General features: G+C 41.9%; 1 protein-coding gene across 1 annotated transcript in view; it reads right to left on the bottom strand.

The window, feature by feature from the left end:
- The window catches only part of LOC311491404 (fibroblast growth factor 4-like), a gene marked incomplete at its 3' end in the record, with an annotated part of 257,221 nt that overhangs the window by 42,354 nt on the left and 193,817 nt on the right, over nt 1-21,050 (bottom strand). Inside the window, exon 2 of the mRNA XM_084549308.1 lies at nt 10,703-10,806. Within this exon, the coding sequence (XP_084405434.1) occupies nt 10,703-10,806 (104 nt within the window). The remainder of the gene's footprint in view (nt 1-10,702; nt 10,807-21,050) is intronic.

The following is a 21,050-nucleotide window of genomic DNA, read 5'->3' as shown; positions in this document are numbered from 1 at the left end:
CAACCAGAGTCACTATGGAATTTTATTCCACACAATATATTTAAAAAAGTAGGAGGTTTAAGTTTTTTATTGAGATGCAACATCACAGTTTCTAAATTACCCCTGAAACTCTCAAGGTTCAGCAGGCTTTACTCTCTTGGAAATTATTTTATGTTCACAACTTTTCTCCACACAAGGAACTGCTTTGGAACAATGGTCTTATTACTATTAAAAACAAAAGTATATACAAAGAGAGCTGGATTGAGAGGGACATAATATTTGTGACAGCCTTATTTGACGATAAAGGTGGTCTGTACAGTTATGAAGACTTTATGAAAGCTAAAACCTTTCCAGTCAAATACAGAGAGTTTGTTTCTATTATAAAGGCAATTCCCACTGGTATGGTTGAGTTGATAAAATGTCACTTAAGTTATTAAAATATCAATATTCAGGCACTTTCTCTTAAGATTGACGGGATTGACATAATGGATAGAAAATGTACAAACAAACATCTAAGGAAAGTATTACAGAGTCGTAATAACATTTCACCCGGAGGAAAGTTAATTTGGGACTCGCAGTTGGCTGATATAACTTGGCGCAAGACCTGGTTGTGTCCCTTTTAGTTGTGTCTTTCAAATAAGATGAGAGAGATTCATTTTAAAATTTTGCATAATATTTACCCTTGTAACAAATCAATTTCTAGGTTTGCCGATGTGGACGAAATGTGTACTTTCTGTGGAGATGAGCCAGAAACAATTTTGCATTTATTCTGTATTTGCCCATCATCATGTATTTTGGACGGACATGGAGAATTTTATCTACGATAAAACTAAACAATACATAATGATAAGACCCAAAGATATTATTTCAAAATTTTTGTGTAATGATAAATCTGTGTGTTTCATAGTAAATCTCATGATTCTGATCAGTAAATTTCACATCCACAAAATGAAGTTCTCTAAATCCCTCCCTAACTTTAATGTCTTTATAAAAGAATGTAATGTTTATATAGACACCTTAAAATTAATGACAAACAAGAAAAGTGAGCACACATTGATTTGCTTAGAAAATTAATTTTCACTTACCCCAAGATAAGTGCCTGATTTAGTTTTTTAGTAATTTATATTTCTGATTACATGTGTTATTTATTTTATTTTAATACAGTATATTGTTTTATTATTTTTGTATCGTCCCACTTGTCTGCTATGTATGTTCTGATTGTCTGTACTGTACTGTAAATATTAAAATCAGTCCTGTGTGCCATTTTTCCATTTCGTATTTTTGATCTGAGCCTAAAATTGAAATATTTTTTTCGTTTTGTGTAAGATTAAAAAACAAATAACCAGTCACTTTTTAATTTTTTGATTTTTGATTGCCATTTGAAAATGGAAAGAACGACTGATACACCAATTGTAAGTCATCTCATCATTTGATTTTTGTTGCTGGAATATTGTGTCCAGGCAGCTGATAATCAGTAATGTTAGCAGTTGACCAGTGTGTGAACTAGCCTAGCTAGCCAGTTGAATCCCAGCTAGTTTCAGCAGCTATTCTGACACTTGTTTTTTAGTCTTAGTTCAGGACACATTATTCACAAGCTTTTCTCTTAGGCCACCGCCTAGAGTGAATTATCAATTTTTACAAAGTGCTTGTATGGTTGTGAGGAAGAGCTGGGTGAGCTTATCACTTTTCTGGGTGCTGTGAAAGCCCGTGCCTGGCACGGAGGGGCCCACCTGCGATCTCTGGTCATAGGAAAGAGATTTTGTGGGATTGAATAAGATCTGCTTCACCAGAGATCAAAATGGGGGATCACCCCTCTGTGTCCATCGGGAAACCGTTCTGGGTGCGGTGAAAGCCTGTGCCCGTCACAGAAGGACCCACCTGAGACCTCTGGTCACAGGAAAGGGATTTCGGGGTGGATTGAAAAAGATTTGCTTCACCAGAGATCAAGATCGGGGACCACCCATCTGTGTCCGTCGGGAACAAAACTAAATGTGTATACACTGGGACTAAACGTCTACCTTCACACGTACAGCATTGAAAATTTATGTAAGACCAGAAAACCTGTGTGCTGCTTAAGTTGTTTTTGTATGTTTATTGAGTGTCCTGTTTGTTTGAATTTATACAATGGGTGCTCATCAGTCCAAAACAGGGGGTGAAACAAATTCACACACAAAATTGACACACACATCAAATAAACAAAACGACACACCACACTCTAAACGACCTGATGCAGAGATACACGGTGCAGGCGGTTTGCAACCACAACATCTCCTCAAGAACACCAGCTGGCGTAGTTGGTCGTCTAAAAGGTTGGAAATATTTCTATCCATTCACCACTCTTATGCAAGATTGGACACACGGAGAATGGCCTATGGTTGGGTCATTTGAAACAGATAAACTGAGAGTGGCTAAAACAAACATGGACCTCGCCGTGGGTAATGACGTGTGGAGTTATCCATCTATGAAAGAATGTGCACAGGTGTGCTGCGATGGACTGGCGACCTGTCCAGGGTGTACCCCTGCCTCTCGCCCGATGACAGCGAGAGGTGACAGCTGGGGTAGGCTCCAGCAGACCCCCGTGACCCTTAACAGGAATAAGCGGGTATAGAAGATGAATGAATGAATGAATAAATGTGTACAGGTGTGGATGAGTGTGGCAAACCAGAGAAATGGAACAGATGTGGGTAAGGAAGAGAAATTTTCAGATGAACAGAGTTGTGATTGAGGAAGCAGCTGATCGTGTGAATGTGTCTCTGATGCCTGGACTGGAAGTGAGTTTATAAACAAGAGCGGCTGAAATGACACGAATAAAACAAAAACATGCTGATGATGTGAAAGTGTGTGCGAAAGCAATGTTCTATGGATGGGTGAAAAGACAGTCTAAACAACCAGTTTCTCCTCCAGATTTTCAGAAAATGTTGTGTGAATGTGGAATGACTGAACTGGAACATGCTGTTGTTAATTGCACGAAACTGGGGGTCTCCACAGAGCTCCCACAACGTGTCGTAAAGAACGATGATGATTTGATTTTGCATGCTGCTGCAATGATTCAACTAAAAAGAGACAGAGAACAGGCATACAGGTCAGCAGAGGCACACACTAGTGCAGGCGCTCACACCAGTGTAGACACACACAGACAAGATAAGAAGAAAAACAAAACAACACAGGCTACACACAGCTCCGCAGCTAGCACAGACCTTTAGCTAGACAACTCAAGACATGTCCCCTTCAGGTCTCAGGGGCAGGAGATGAACATCTGTATGTTGGTGCATGGACAATAAGTGTGTGCAGTTTTGGCCAGTTGGAGGAGGAGTTTTGAGGAGGGGTTTTGAGGAGGAGTGCTGCCCTTGTATTACTACAACACTATCCATCCAGACACCTGCCCCCCTCTTCTCCCCTCAACTGTAAGGACTGGTGAGGGGCCTGTGCTTGGAGAAGCTCACATCCCTCAACAATCAGCAGGTGAGCGTGCATTTCTTCTTCACTGATACAGCTAGTTATGAAGCTCTCCTCGTCCACCAGTTCCTGACACAAGCTAAAGCATGCCTCAACTGTGATAATCAGAGAATTCTTTTGATTGGAAGAGAGATGCCATATTTCAAACCACAGAGCAAATCAAAGACACAGGCTGTGAGAGTGGTCCGTACTGTTACATTGGATGCTGGAGAGGAGTATGTGGTACAAGGCCACACCTCTGGCAACATTCCAGTGGCGGATGGATTGTGTCTTGGCTGGCCTGCAACCTCAAGTTAAACCCGGAAAATGCTGTCTCTTCTGCCACCAAGTAACCTATCCGGGACACACTGTGAAGTGGCCCACACCAACATCACTGCAGAAGGTGACAAGATTTATTGGATTTGCATCATACTCTTACTACACATGGCAGCTTTTGACAAACTCAAGTTAACCACTGTGCCAGTCCACATTACACTTCCAGCAGTACCTATTTAGGCCTTTCATCAACTGCCTTTGGCGGTAAACTAAACTGAAGGCTGAAGGACAGCAGAAGGTGGGTACGACTTTTAGGCCATCCTTCCAAAATATTAGCTTTGGAGTTATAGTGTGCCATGCCAAAAAAATTAATTAGTCAATAACTTTGTAATCAATAACCCTGCTAAAGTTCTTTTGTTAACTTTTCATTATCTTTGCCCATAAATGATACATGCCAAGTTTGGTGAGAATTGGATGAACGGGCTAGGAGGACTTGATTTTGCTTTGAGGTGCAATTTTTTCCAAATAGTAGAAAAAAGTGTCAGGCAGAAATGGACGTGGGCTAGTCCATTAGAACCAGGGCTGTATAAGCAATCAGCGGGAGAAAGAATTTTGTTTCTAGGGCACATGGTTCTTGAGATATGAGCCAAAACGTAAATTGGCTTATTATAGTGCCACCGAGCTGTAGGCATGTGTATTATAATAATAATAATGCATTTTATTTAAAGGCGCCTTTCTTGGCACTCAAGGACACCGTACATACATTCATAAGAAGAAACAGCAGAAGAATAAAATATATATATATATATATATAAAAACAACAAAAAAAAAAAGGCAGAGCAATTGTCATCAGGTGGAATAGGCAGTTTTAAACAGATATGTTTTGAGTTGTGATTTGAAATGGGGAAATGAATCAGTATTTCTGAGTTGGGCTGGTAGTGAATTCCAGAGACGGGGAGCAGAGCGGCTGAATGCTCTGCTCCCCATGGTGGTAAGACGGGCAGTAGGGACAGACAGATGTATGGAGAAAGAGGATCGTAGAGAGCGGGAGGGAGTGGGAACATGGAGGAGATCAGACAAATATGGGGGGGTGAGGTTGTGAATGGCCTTGAAGGTAAACAGGAGGACTTTAAATTGGATGCGGAATTGAACTGGGAGCCAATGAAGCTCTTGAAGGACAGGAGTGATGTGGTGAATGGAGGGGGTTCGAGTTATGATGCGGGCAGCTGAATTCTGGACTAGTTGAAGTTTATGGAGGGATTTGTGTGGAAGGCCAAAGATGAGAGAGTTGCAATAATCCAGACGGGAAGTGACAAGACTGTGAACAAGGATGGCGGCAGTGTGGGGGGTAAGGGAGGGGTGGAGGCGATTAATGTTACGTAGGTGGAAGTAAGCAGACCGAGTAATGTTATTGATGTGTGATGGAAAGGATAGTGTGCTGTCAAGGATGACACCCAGACTCTTAATCTGGGGGGAGGGTGAAACGGAGGAGTTGTCAATACTAAGAGAAAAGCTGTCGATTTTGGATAGAGTGGATTTGGTGCCAATGAGGAGGACCTCAGTTTTGTTACTGTTTAGTTTAAGGAAGTTTTGGGTGAACCAGGTTTTTATTTCAGAGATGCAATCAGTAAGGGAGGTGGGTGGGAGAGTGGACGAAGGTTTGCTGGAAAGGTAGAGCTGGGTGTCATCTGCATAACAGTGGAAATGAATATTAAATTTGCGGAAGATGTTGCCAAGGGGGAGGAGGTAGATGATGAAGAGTAGGGGCCCCAGGACAGAGCCCTGGGGCACACCTGAAGTGACGGAGGAGGGGATGGATTTAAGGGACTTAAGTTGAATGAACTGAGTGCGGCCAGAGAGGTAAGATGTGAACCAGTCTAAAGGAGTGTGGGTGATGCCAATGGAAGACAGCCTGTTGAGGAGGGTGGTATGACAGATGGTATCAAAGGCTGCACTCAGGTCGAGGAGGATGAGGATGGTGTGGAGTCCAGAATCAGCTGCCATAAGGAGGTCGTTGGTAATTTTGATAAGTGCTGTTTCAGTGCTGTGGAGTGGGCGGAAACCGGACTGGAACTGTTCATACAGGTTATTATGGGATAAGTGAGAATGGAGTTGGGAGGCAACTGTTTTTTAAGGATTTTGGAGATGAAGGGTAGATTAGATATAGGACGGAAATTGTTGAAGTTAGAGGGGTCTGCACCAGGTTTTTTCAAGATTGGGGTAATGGCAGCAGTTTTGAAGGATGTAGGGACAGTTCCAGTGGTGAGAGAGGAGTGGATGATGGCAGAGATGAGAGGGGCAAGGGAGGGGAGGCTGGCTTTAACAAGTTGTGTGGGGAGGGGGTCAAGTTGACAGGTGGATGGCTTGGATTTCCGAATAAGTTCTGTGATTTCTGAGAGAGTGGGGAGCTGGAAGGAGGAGAATGAGTGTGTGAATGGGTGAGAGTCGGCTGGGATACTAAAGTGAGGAATTGTGCCAAGGTGCTGATGAATATTCTGAATTTTTTCAATGAAAAATGACATTATGGAGTTACAGAAGGAGGTTGTGTACAAGTGAGGGGGGAGAGAGTCTTGAGGTCGGGTGATATTGTTAAGTAGGGAGAACAATGGCTTAGAGTTGCCTTTATTATCCTATCTATCTGACAGATTCCAGTTTGTTCATGTCAATAATGATTCCTCTACTTATACAAAAGTAAGTTACGGAGTTCCTCAGGGTTCTGTGCTAGGACCAATACTCTTCACGTTATACATGTTGCCATTAGGCAAGATTATTAGAAAACATGGCATAAACTTTCATTGCTATGCAGACGACACCCAGCTATATTTATCCATGAAATCAGATGAAACTAATCAGTTGGTTAAACTCCAAACCCCCCCCCCCCTCCCCCTCTTCTTGTGAGTATCTCTGGCCTGGAGTTGTGCGTTTCCTGTAGAGCTCTATACTACATCTGTTGTCGTGGTCTCATCAGCCTGCCCAGTCTTCATGGAATCCTGAAGTTATCCACTCCTACCTGAATGAACAATTCTCCAACCTGCCTATGATTCCTCTTACATTTTCGAACTGTCATGTAACATCATCAGTTTATATCATAAGATTCCACATGTACACTTTAGTCAGATATGTGTATCTATGACAGATGTATGTTTATCTTGCTGTTCTCTTCTCTCTTTCTTCTGTCTGTACCCGGCTGGCCTTAGGCAGTTGGGTCCCTCCATATGAGCTGGGTTCTGCTCGAGGCTCCTTCCTGTTAAAAGGGAGTTTTTCCTTGCCACCGTTGCCTTCAGGCTTGCTCTGGGGGTTTCAGGCCGGGTTTTTGTAAAGCGTCTTGAGACGATTTGTATTGTTATTGACGCTATATAAATAAAATTGAATTGAATTGAATTGAATTTATTGGCAGTGATTATACTGGAGTAGTAGTGGGTTTTGGTGCGGGCAATGCAGTCCTTAGATGCAGTCCATAAGATGTGGTTATTGTACATTTCTTTGTGAATAGTGAGACCTGTTTTTCTAAGGAGACGTTCAAGTTGCCGACCTCTGGCTTTCATGAGACGAAGGTCGGGGGTGAACCAAGGGGCGGAAACAGAAAAAGAAACAGATCTGGTTTTTAATGGAGCGAGGGAATTAAGAATATTATGGAGACCAGTGTTGTAATGAGAGACCAGAGCATCAGGAGTGGATAGATTTTGGATGTCAGGGAGGCAGGAGGAATGAAGTGAGAGTGGCAAGGTCGATATTCTTTATATTCCGAAAAGAAATAAGGCGTGTTTTTTTAGAGATGGAGAGGGTGAGTTTCACTGTAAATGAGAGGAGAAAGTGATCAGTTATGGGGAGTTCATCAGCTGTAAGGTCAAGAGGGGTGACACCAGAACAGCAGATTAAATCCAGGATGTGTCCTTTGGAGTGTGTGGGAAAAGTGGTATGTTGCTGACATCCAAAACTATCTAAACAGGAAATAAAGTCTTTGGTGAGAGGCAAATTGATATTGTCCATGTGGATGTTAAAATCTCCCAGAAGTATTATGTTTGGTGAGAGAGAGAGGATAAATGGGTGAGAAAAGCAGCAAAGTCATTTAAAAATTCACTGTTCGGTTTAGGGGGGCGATAAACAGTAGCAATAATGGTTGGAGTAGGACCAGACAGCTCGCAGACAGCAGATTCAAACGAGCTGAAGACAGGCACAGACACCGGCAAGACTTTCCACTTCTCGCGGTAAATTATCGCGAGACCTCCTCCCCGGCCAGAGCCACGAGGTTGACAGGTGTAAACAAACCCACTAGGAGTGGATTCATTCAGCTGTGAAAAGTCACTGGGCTGTTGCCATGTCTCGGTTAGACAGAGAAAGTCAAGCTTACGATCAACAATAAGGTCCTGGATGAGATGTCCCTTGCTTGTCAGTGAGCAGATGTTGAGCAGAGCGAAGTTGAGTGAGGTGTTGTCACAGCTAGGCGGGCTAGCACGCTATGGTCGACAGCCCGGCTGGTGGAGCGTGGAGGGCGACGAGAGCTGGACCAGATGGACTTTATAGCTGTTGAACTGGAGGAAATGCTGGCGGGATCCTCGGTGGATATATCTCCGGCGAGGCTGGAAGGCGATGTTTGGGTGAAGGTGGAGAGCTTCTGGCGCAGGTCCAGGCAGGTGGCAGCGCAGCCGTAGCAGGTCAGTGGCCGAGTACTGAAGCAAGCCCGTCACTAGCTGGTGAACAGGTAGTAGAAACAGCCAGGCGCAGACAAACAGGGTGTATGTCCTACCGGCCCGCATTGTGGATGAGGACTAATGCCTGAATTATGCTTCCGCGTAGTGATCACGCAATGGTCACGCAATGGCCACGCAGTTGCTTGGACGCAGTCGTGAGACCGTGATGGTTCTGCGTGGGGTTTACGTGTCGAAATGCAATTCAATGCCACACCGGTAGAGGGCGCTATGATTTTTTGTGACCGACCGACCGAGACTCTTGTGACGTATCTCGCCTCGTATAGTTATTTACCTTCCGGCTTTTGTCGTAGTCACAGTGAACGATGGACACCGAGACAGAGAGACTGTTGTCCATTCTCAAAGACCAACCAAACTGAAGACTTTTTAAAAATGGCGGTGTTTGAGTGGAAACCGGAAAAGCGGTCTCCAGCGGATGTAGTTAGCGGACCAATCACAGCCAATGCCGCTGCGTTGCTGCTGCGTTGCTGCTGCGTTGCTGTTGCGTCGCCTCGACGCGCGTCGAGGATTTTTGGGAGGTGCACGTCTGGCCCTTGCGTAGGACGTACGGGGGTCCGCAAGGACGTAATAGGTCCGTACGCCCCGTCGCGCTGTGTCAACGCGGAAGCATAACGTGGGCTTTAGGCAGCATCGACGGCTAGAAACGCCAGGTGAGGCTCAGACCGGGGCAGAACAGGTGAGCTAGCAGTGAAGGCTCACACAAACGGTAGTGCCGACAGATCGTTTAAGTATTCCAAATGAAGGCACTTACACTCACCGATTAGGTCATAGAACCATAAAATGACTCAGGAAAGTCTAGAAAGTTAAAAAGTTAAAAGGTTACCGGCGAGCAGCGGCAGCAAGTTGTGCTAGCGTTCACTCGAAACCGGAAAATATGTATTGACAACTTGGCAAAGTGACATGCTAGGACTTCTACCAAGTTACCAAGTTTGATGCCTTTTGCCCTTGCAGTTTGTCTTACGGTCACCAAGTTTCATAAGGATTGGGTGAATACTTCCAAAGTTATAAGCCTTAAAGTCATATGAAATGTTTCTGTGTCACCTGTTGGCCCCCTGTAGACGTAATGTCATGCAACTTGATGCGTCTACACAATATGTAGACTGTGTACCCCAAATTTTATGAAGTTAGCTATTGCAGTTTTGGAGATATTGAAATGTTGCTTTTGAAGTGCCACCTAGAGACTAAGGGTCACAAAAGCCGCGTTGCTTGTACAGAATCATATTATTATCAATGATCTAAAGTTTGATTAAGTTTGGGTATACACTTTACAAAATATGAGCTTTGGAGTTATACTGCGCCACGTTGTAAACATTCATCTTTGTAATCAATAACCGTGCTAAAGTTCTTTTGAGAGCTTGTCATTGTCTTTGCTCAGAAATGATACATGCCACGCAATTGGCTTATTATAGCGCCACCTAGCTGTAGGCATGTGTATTGACACCTTGGCAAAGTGACATGCTAGGACTTACCAAGTTACCAGGTTTGATGACTTTCGCCCTTGCAGTTTGTCCTGTTCAGACACTTATAGCAACAAAATCAATAGGAATTATGTATAATGTGAAGTGCATCCAGTCCAATAACATCCAGTGTGGGTGTGTGCGCATCAGTAAGGATGTGTGTGCGGAGTGGGAGAGAAAGAGTAGACATGTCACAGCTTCTAACAGCATCTATATTTAACTGTGACTAAAATGTACTGTGCAGTTACAGTGTGGCAAGTAATAAAACTGTGTCTCCTAAACGGAAAGAATTGCCCTGGTCTTACTTCTCACTGGTTAAGTGACAGGAGTAATCAGTATAATCAATCAAGTAATCACAGACATTGCCATCCGCGTCGTTGTGATGCAGTTAGGTTTCTATGGAGATGTACGTCAGGTTATGGTGTAGGGTCTGGAGATAAACAATTTCCCTTGTGGATGAATAAAGTTTATCTAAGTCTAAGTCTAAGACCATGTGTGACTGTAAATTAAGCTTCACGGCTGTTATCCAGTCACACTAGTATGTCACCATTACCAGTTAAAATGACGTGTTATAAAATTGCAGTAGGCTACTCAGCAAGATACCTCTTGGCTTGGCATAAGCCAGTTTCACAGCACTTCCATTAATTTAATGGCTAAAGTTATATAAAACCCCAGTGAACAGGTAATGAGCATGGAGTGAGCATGTGGAATGGTGCAACACTTATGGCAAACTCAATACAAGAGTTTGAGTTTGCATGTGGAAAATAATGAAAATGTTTAATGCAAGTTTCATGTATCTTGTCATCAAATTAGAGTTCTAATTTCATGATGATAAACAGTTCTTACCGAGCCATAGAGTTTCCCCCTGTCATTCATGGCAATGAAGAGACTGCTTCGCACCCCAAACAGAGTCACCACTCCTCTCTCCACTGGAGAAATTTCTAAAAGGCCTGGGATAAAACATCAAAATGATCAGAAGCACCACAAATGGAAAAACAAAAGCGGACATAATATGTCCAGTAGTTATTAAGGGTCCATAAAGTGCATAAAGTATTTTTGTCATCCTTAGGCCACAGTGATACAGGCCACAAGTCTGTTCATTTGGTTTGTTCACTTAAATTTCTAAAACCATCCTGGTAAAAATATTAATAAATTGTAATTGTATTTCCTAGTCTGCTTTTTGGACATGTTCAGTGACGGCACCTTGCAGGACCGAGTCTGGCTGTCTGTGTGTCTGAAGTATATTCAGTAGGAGGGGGACGTGAATTTGAAGATATAAAATAAAGCATGACCCATACGAACGAGGTGTGGACCTTACTAAGCTGACAGCAATAGTGATGGACACTTCACTAAATAAAGACCATACGTGAGCAGTCCCTTACTACATGAACAGATGGACTTCTAGGCCATTAGAACCAGGCCTATGAGGCCTATAACTTTTGAAGTATTCACCCAATCCTTATGAAACTTAGGGACCGTCATTATAATACGCCTGGGTACAATCATGCCAAGTTTCGTGAAATTTGGGCTGTAGGGGCACTACAACCACTGCATGTTCATATCTTACAAACCACCACAGTAAACAGCTAAACATTTTACAATAATAATCTGTGAACTAGAAAATTCCTGCAGAAATTTTGACTGTGCCGATGATGCTGCCAGTTTCAAGTGTGCGTGGTAAATCATCATACTATATCACATCACTCGGCAACAAAGTGACTGGATGGGTGTGAGTTTGATGTCATGCATGTTGGAGGGGGGGGAGAGAGAGGAAGGAGAGGAGGGAGGGAGAGAGAGGAGGGAGCTAGAGGAGGGAGGGAGAGAGAGGAGGGAGAGAGAGGAGGGAGAGGGGGGAGGAGGGGGAGAGAGAGGAGGGAGGAAGGGAGAGAGAGGAGGGAGGGAGGGAGAGGAGAGAGAGACAGGAGGGAGGAAGGGAGAGAGAGGAGGGAGAGGAGGGAGGGATAGAGAGGAGAGAGCGAGGGAGGGAGGGAGAGAGCGAGGGAGGGAGGGAGGGAGGGAGAGAGGGGGGGGGGCATGGAGTGCTCTGCCTCCCCATTGTAATAGTCTGAGAGTCCCTAATGTTTTGTCAGTCTCTGTCTGTAATGCTATAGTGAGAGGGGAGGCGGGGGGGTTGGAGTGGGGGGGGGGGGGGGGGGGGTCATAGTGTCAGGTTCTGGAGGAAAACTATAGGCAGACAAATAGACATGTCAAATAATGTTATGTAACATACTTAATATAACTCTTATGAGTGTTCAACAGCTCATTATTTATTTAATTAAAAACATCATATTATATTAAATTACTCCAATTATATATAAAATGTCATTAATGTTGTTACAAGCCATAAACGTTTCCTACTTTATGTGGTGGAATAATATTTTTCAGTTTGACACAGTTTTATTTAAAAAAATCTTCCCTTTAAAATGTAAAACTTCAACATTATGTTTTAACTTCAGTGCCGGTTTGATGACTGTGATAAGCTCCCGCTAGCAACGCAGCGAATTAGCAGGCGGCTAACCCCACTAGCCTCCGCGTTAGCTCGCGGCTAACTCCCGCGGCTAACTCACGGTTAAGTCCCGCGGGTCTGCGGTTAAATCCCGGTTAGCTCGCGGTTAACTCGAGGCTAGCTCGCGGTTAGCTCTAGGCTAACTCCGCGTTTGAGTCCGCGGCGGTTAGCTAGCGGCTAGCTCCGCTAGCTCACTAACATACATGAGCTATGCTGGAAGGCTAGCCTAAGGCTAAAACATTGGGCAGCTAGTAGTTAACTTCTATTAACAGTTCAGCTATGTTGGGCACAAACACTTAACATATAAATAATTCTAGAAACTCACTTACCTAATAAAGTGATAGCACCAACAGAGGAAGGAAGGAGGGAGGGAGGGAGGGAGGGAGAGAGAGAAGGGGGGGTCATGGGGTGTTCTGCCTCCCTAATGTAGTGAATGTAATGTAATGGCTACCAGGCCTAGCAGCTGTGTGAAAGCAACAACAGAGGAGGGAGGGAGGGAGGGAGAGGAGTGGGGTGTGTGTGTGCGTGGGGGGGGGGTCATGGAGTGGGGGGGTCATAGTGTCAGGTTCTGGCCCCTACAGTATTGGAAGGGGTAGTTCTAATGTATTGGCAGATCCTGTTATCCACTGAGAACCCTTTTCCCTCCACTTTCTGTGTGCACCTGTGCTGAGTCTGCTCGTCAGGGCCGTTGCCACGCCGACGACAACGCGCACATGATATTCTATATGTTATACTCCCTTCTCTCCTGCACCCTAGGATTTGCCCTCAGAACAAATGCTCATAAATCAAAAACTACAAGTCCTATCGAGAAAACGAACACATTGTGAGCGTCAGCCAAGGGTTCTCTACAATTTAGTGCTGTTCCCACGCGCGTACTGCGAAAATTGTGGCCGCAGTCGCTTTAGAAAAAAAAGTATGCGACGAGAAAAATCGTCGAAAAATCCCCCTCGCTTTCCACATACACACACATGGAGAAAAATTCGAAAACTGATCGGTGCACTCCTCGCTCGGAGGATCCTGCAGCCCAAACCGTACGTCCCACACAAATAAAACCCACACCATCTGAAAGCCAACAAAAATCCCTACGTTTTTACGTATTTTTTATCTCTCTACCTCAAAAACTGTGGTAAGATTGAACCTTTTTTTTTCAGAATTTCGACGAAACTCTGAAGCTAGAGTGAGCGCCAGAGTGCGGCCATAGAGATCCATTATAAACGATGATTTTTTAATTTTTTTCCAAAATTTCCCCAAAATGTAAACTGCGACCCTGACCAAACCGTAAAAGGTATCGAAACGCCGTTTTCAGAAAAATAAAGCTACACTTCCCGTGCCTCGTACAAACTTCCAAGCAATTTTGTACTCCGAAGCACGGCCGAGTAATCGCTGGACAAAGCGAAGGAGGACATTTTGGAATGTTGCCGCTTTTTTCGGGCTTCTCCATTCATTTCAATGGGCCAAAACGCCCGCTTTTTGCCCGATTATTCTCGCCCCGTCTCGCCTGCCTGTGCATGCACTAGCTCCCATTGCCTGCAATGGGAGCTAGTGCATCGGCACAGATAATGACTCCTTACAAGCCCACCAAGTTTTGTGCAATACAGTCTATAGGGGGCGCTACTGGTGACACTTGACCTCCTGTCAGGTATTTTTCCACCTACTTTAGCCTATGACTCCACTCTAATGGCAGACTGAGGCAATGGCATCTGTGGAAGACCACCAAATTTCGTTGCTTCTGACCCGAATGACTGTCATTCCCTTATCAGCCAAAGGATTCCTCCACAGACACTTTGCATCCTTTCAGGTCATGTCCGACCCCCTTATGTCTTATCCCACTCGGGGACGACTTCACCACGGCATGGACCCCTTTATGATCGTTTGCGATCATCTAGTTACTTTTTGTTTTTTGAATCAAGTTGAAATGATTATCTCCTATCTGAGGACATTTATTCATGAAAATGTTGTTATTGGTTAATTTCCAACAGAATTAGCACTTTTCTTCATGGGACATGTTTTTGCCAGTCGGTGATTGGCATAGCATTCTTATATTTGATTCTTGCAGTAATTATTGTTAGATGTTGTATTATTCTTGTGTTTTATTTTGATGTCTGCTGCTGCCACAGTAGGCCGTGGAGTGATGTGAGCAGCAGCAAAGTTTTCCTGCACTATTTGGATCACAATTCAGTTTCTGGATCACAATTCTGTCGAATTTCCTTTTGTATACTTATTGTGGTTGATGTGGAGTGGTGTTGGATTAATTGTGGCAGTGGATTGTCAACTTGAAGGGCGATATTTGGTGGATTTGAGCTAGGCCTTACTAACAGCTAAACCAGGCCCAGGCCCCGACTAAACCAGGCCCCAGGCCCCAGGCCCAGCTGCAGCCTATCCATCCATCCATCAGGCCAGGCCCAGGCCCAGCTGCAGCCTATCCATTCATCCATCAGGCCAGGCCCAGGCCCAGAACTGACCAGGTTAGTGGAACTGCTCTCCTCGCTCCTGACAATGGGGCCCAAGAAGGCAGAAGCTAAACAAGATGATGAACAAGTATCGCTGGAGCAGGTAAATTAACTACTTTCTAAACAGAAATAAAATGTTTGTAGCTCTGCTCCAACAGCAAAAAGACAACTTTCAATGCTTTGCTAAAATGATGCAGTACGCTACTAATTACTAATTACTCTCTGACTGTGTGTGTGTATGTGTGTGAGGTCCCTAATTGTGTGAGGCGCGTGTTGTCTGATTGGTGATCAAACCATACTGTACAATTCAAACAGACAATGAATGAATTAGACACTAAAATTTGAGAATTAGAGAGAGAAGTTATCATAGATGATGCAACACACACAAAAAAAAAAGGAATTACTGACCCTTAAAGCGCCAGCCGAAAGCGGTTCTTACAGACCCATATCACTTTTAAATTCTGATTCTAAGATCATAGCTAAGGCTCTGGCTATGAGGCTGGAGAGGGCTCTACCAGCCATTATACATGGAGACCAAAATGGTTTTGTGCAAAACTGTCAGGGGTTCCACAATGTGAGGAGAGTTCTTTTTTTTTTTTTTTTTTTAACCAGGTGCTACCTTTATTTTTACGTTCCTGAGAAGTATGCAAACACATAAATGTCACTTTACACTTAACTCTTCTTACAGATATCATAGGCACTAGTCCGGACGGAAAGCAAGAAAATTAATTAAAGGAGGTTTGTATCCTGGAAATCCCCCAAGATTAATACTAATTAATCTTTTTTTTTTTTTTTTTCTGTGGGCTTTCACTGCGACATAGACCACTTCCTTCTTTATTGAGAGCAGGTGAAAGTCAACATATGTCTGTTGTAGAGTATAAGCGCATACACATTCATATACCAAGAAATAAATCACAGAAACAAACAAAAAACAAATCAAAAGAACAGACATAAAAAGTAATATATAGATCACAAAATAACAACAATAAACATATAAGCACATGTAGCTTACACACTCCAACCATTAGAGAAAGTGATATCCTTACTATGTACATTTGAGAAAGACAAGTCAAAAAACAAAGAAAATGAATAAGTAAGTAGAAGAAAAAAAAATTCAATAAATAACTTAAATAAGCAATACAACACACCACACCTGCACATTTTATAACCCTAGACCGCCGCCCCCCCCCCCCCCCCCCCCCAGATCTTTCTCTAATTTTCACCACATGTTGGATATTTAAGATAAATACATAAGAATGAAAAATAATAATAAAGGGTTAAATCATAGCTCGAGCTACCTCTAGAGCCTCCTTCCTAGCTTTAAGCACCCGCTGGCCTGCTCCATTCATCTTGGCAACAGAGAGCTCAAGGGATAACATCTCTATTAGGGAATAAATCCATTGATGTATGGAAAGTGAATGCGGTGGTTGCCACCTAACCGCCAACATCTTTTTAGACACTGTACATGCAGATAGCCACAACAATCTTTGCATATGATTAAGATTTTGCCCACAGTCATCATTTAAGAGCATACAGTTTGGAGAGAGGTTAATCTCTACACCAAGTGCATTATTAAGATGTTTTCCTATTTGTTGCCAAAAAATTTGAACTGATGGACACTCCCACATGATATGCAAGAAAGTCCCTGTTTGATTCAAGTCACATAAAGTGCAATTTGGAGAGGAAGATAACCCAATCATGAAGCGCCGTTTTGGTGTTAAATAAGTGCGGTATAAAAAATTGAGATTGGTTAACTTATTATTTAAATTTTGTGAGGAATGAGCGACATTCCTCCAAACTCTAGGCCAGTCTATAGTTGCTTCAGGGCAGTCCTTATTCCACACCTTTGTTATCCCTAAGGGGGTCTGCATGTGTTCCAATAAAGTATTATAAATTGCAGAAACATGCCCTTTAGGTAGCCCTGATATTTTCTTAAATAATTCCATTACTGGATGATTAACAGGTTTCCTATCAGTCAATATACCTGCTGCTCTTAAGGCAGAACGTAATTGTAAATATAAAAAGAAAGAGTTTGTTGACAATTTAAATGTTTCACTTAGATCCTGAAAACTTCTTAACCCATCATCATTCATAATGTCTCCTAAGCTGTGGATTCCTGCTTTAGACCACAAGGGTGAAATAAAATGCTCCCCACCAGACTTAAGGAGGCTGTTATGGAATAATGGAGTACTTGCATGCCACTTAGATGTCCACTTGTATATTCTTTCTATTTTTCTAAAATTTTGAATTGCATTGGCTATTACTGATCCATACTCCAGTTTACATTTATTGACAGAAAGACCTGTAAACAAACACTCATTTAAAAGAACAGGTGCCACCAGATTCTTCTCAATATTAAGCCATGGAGGTGAATTTTTCTCACTAAACCAATTTAAGAGAGGACGAATAGTAAGGGCGTGGAAGTAAAGTTTAAAATTAGGGACTGATAAACCTCCTAACTCCTTCTTTCTTTGTAAGTTAGTTAACTTCATTTTAGGTCGTCTGCCTCTCCATAAAAACCGAGTAATAATGCTATGTATTTTCTCCCAATATCTTGGAGGAGGTGCCAAAGGTAACATGTAGCTACAGAAATTAACTCTGGGCAGCACATTCATTTTAATTATTGAAATTCTACCAGAGAGAAATATAGGTAGCTTCTGCCATCTTTCCAAGTCCTGTTTGATCCTACTAAGGGTATTATTATAATTCTTAATAATTGTTTTTTCTAATGATGTATATACATTTACTCCTAAGTATTTAAAGTGAGATACTACTGGGATATCAAAATCTGTACATTCCTCCTTACTCACAGGATTTAATGGTAAGAGGGAGGACTTAGACCAGTTTATCTTATAGCTGGAGACATAACTAAACTGTTCAAATATATTAAGGATGCCTGGAAGAGAGTGCTTAATATTAGAAAAGAATAAAAGGACGTCATCAGCAAATAAAGATATATGATGGAGAGTGGATTTAATTTTTATTGGTGCAATGCTTGGAGATAACCTCACAGACTGTGCTAAAGGCTCCAATGATAATATAAATAGCATTGATGAAATCGGATCTCCCTGCCGACTACTCCTGCTTAATCTAAAGGGAGGAGAGTGTATATTACCTGTAACTACACTAGCTGAAGGATTTGAATAAATAGTTTTGACCATGTTGATAAAGTCAGACCCCAAGCCCATGTGATTCAATATAGACCATAGAAAAGACCACTCAAGGCGATCAAAGGCCTTTTCTGCATCAACTGACAAAATAGCTTTTGATGATAAATTATCAGAAGTATCAAGTATATGCAATAAACGACGTAAATTGTCTGCTGAGAGGCGCTTTTTTACAAATCCACTTTGATCTGGATGAATCAAATTTGGAAGATACACCTCCAACCGACTAGCAAGTGTCTTTGAAAATAATTTGATATCTGCATTCAATAACGATAAGGGACGATAGTTTACGCAGTTAGTTGGGTCCTTATCTTTTTTTAAAAGAAGTGTTATTAAAGCTGTGTTTACATCTCTTCCAAAACATCCTTTTTGAACAGCTGTATTAAACATCTCCAGTAGTGGTGGTCCTAAAATGCTCCAGAATTTTAAATAGACCTCAGGATGTATGCCATCAATTCCAGGGGACCTACCTTTATTCATTTTTGTTAAGGACTGTTTGAGTTCATCAAGCGATAAAGGGGCCCCTAATATTGAAGCTTCTTCTTTTGATAATGAAGTTAGCTTTAATTTCTGGAGATAGTTGTCCTTCTCTGATGCTGATGAATTGTTATCTGAAGTGTACAGCTTTTTATAGAAATTAAAAAATCTTTGATTAATCAAAACAGGATCAGATATCATAGAGTCAGTTTCTGATTTAATGATTGCTATATTTGTAAACTGATCATTTGTTTTTAATTTATTGGCTAAAAGCCGACTGGGACGATCACCATGAAAGAAATGATTTATTCTATTTTTATGTATAGCAAACTCAGCTCTCTGCATTAATAATAAGTTAAGTTCTACTTTTATTTTGGTTAATGACTTAGCTGTTTGTTCGGAAAAATGCATTTGTTGAGATCGTTCCAAGTCAGACATTGATACTTCTAATTCTCTAATTCTCTTAAGCTGGGCTTTATTAAGTCTAGAAGAAAAAGCACTGGCAAAGTTCCTTATGAAGCCTTTTATCGAATCCCAGAGATATCTAGCATCATCCACAGAGTGACGATTCAATTCTAAAAATTGTGCTAATTCCACTTCAAATTGTTCACAGAAATCTTGATTTTGCAGCAAAGTTAGATCAAACCGCCACCTAGTAGCTCGTTTAGATAAATTGGAGATCATCAATTGACATACATACGCATGATGATCTGTTAGGGTCATGTGCTTTATTTCTATGTTCTGAACCAAAGAGACAAGGGGAATTGACATAAATATAAAGTCTATCCTTGTAAAAGTTTTGTGCCTATTTGAAAAAAAAGTATACTCCTTAGCAGTGGGATGATGTAGCCGCCAAACATCAATAAGGTTGAAGTCAGAAAGTAAATGCTGTAAAGCTTTGGTCGTTTGTACATTAGAGTGAGATTTACTTGATCTATCTAATTTGTGGTCCAATGTGGCATTCATATCAGAACCAATTATCAATTCAAAGTCAGAAAGTTCAGCGAATACTTTATTCAGCTGAGTAAAAAAAACATTATCATATGAATTAGGTGCATATATGCTGATAAATGCCAGTTTCCTATCATTATAAATACACTTAACAAAAGCAACTCTACCATGTTCATCACATCCTTTGCCAATTATAGTAATTCGTAATGCTTTACGTATTAGTACTATAACCCCTTTTGTCTTATTTAAGGCAGAAGAAGAAGCACATACTTTATAAAGGTGATTCTCCAATCTGTTAACATCATCTCTTTGCAGATGTGTCTCCTGAATCATAGCTAAGTCAATATTATTTCTTGCTAATAGTTCTAAACAAGCTACTCTTTTATTAGGAGAGTTAAGACCCTTTAAGTTGCAACAAAAAATATTCAAACTACCCATATGGTTTTAAACAATATACTACCAATGGAATATATAAATGATGACTGGGTTGCAACATAGTTCTGATAAACCCTAAATTTATACCAACACAGTTCCACACAAAAATATAGAGAAGATCTTGTAACTCCCCCCACCCCGACCCTCTGAATCACCCAAGTATAGGACACAAATATAATCCAAAAAAAACTTGTAGCATAAAGAAAATATGTTGTCCTATTGAAAAGACTCCTCTCACTCCGCCCCATCTATGCGGAGATGTAACACACTTTAACAAGAAAAGAGGAACCCCAGATCCTTGCCGCTTCTTTAATTGACTCTCAAGTTCATTAATAAAAATAATTAAACCCCATTACTAGCCTTATTACCAAAATTAATAACTTGATGTTAGAAGATGGGAGAAAGGAAGAAAAAAGTAAGGAAGAGAAAAGAGAGATATCTCTCAAGTGCAACAACAACTGCAGTAAATCAAAAAGTTAGTGTCCCCACCTCATCATAACTGAAGACAAAAAAAGGAAAAACAAAATAATAATAATAATAAAAAAAAAAAAACTTTCAGTCAATCGGTATATTAAGAGACGGTTTCACCTGTTGTTCGAAAAAATCCATCGCCTCCGTTGCTCTAGTGAAGGCATACGTTTTCTCCCTGAAAGTCACCAGCAGTTTAGCAGGATAAGCGATGCCGTGCCTCAGGTTGGCTGTGCGTAATAGCGCCCTGATGTCGTTGAACTGAGCCTGTTGTTTGCGCTGCTCTGTGGTCATATCGGGGTAAATATGAATTCTTCGTCCTCTGTAATTTAGTTTACCCCCCATGGCTCCGACCAGGCGCTGGATGGTGCGTCTCACTTCAAAGCTGTAAAGGCGGATGATCATACAGCGACTCTCATTTTGAGCAGCTGGTCCGGTGCGGTGCGCTATGCTCACAAGTGGTTGCGGGCCCAGTTTTTCTTCCCCGAACAGTTCATACAAAAGCTTGGTAACAAAGGCAGTGGGATTACCTGCCTCTATCCCCTGTTGCAGGCCAATAATTCGAAGATTAAACTTCCTGCTGTGATTTTCCAGTGCTTGTGTTTTTTCCTTTAATTCTTCGTTTTCTCCCAACAGAGCTTTATAGCTCTTTTCCAAAGTTTGCATGCGTTCTTCCATTGTATTAGCAGCAATTTCCAATTCCTCCACTTTTAATTTGCATACTGTCAATGTGAGATTTA

The sequence above is a fragment of the Chelon labrosus genome (assembly GCF_963514085.1).
Source record: "Chelon labrosus genome assembly, chromosome: 8".
NCBI classification, from domain to species: domain Eukaryota; kingdom Metazoa; phylum Chordata; class Actinopteri; order Mugiliformes; family Mugilidae; genus Chelon; species Chelon labrosus.
This window is presented reverse-complemented; position numbering and strand designations above follow the sequence as displayed.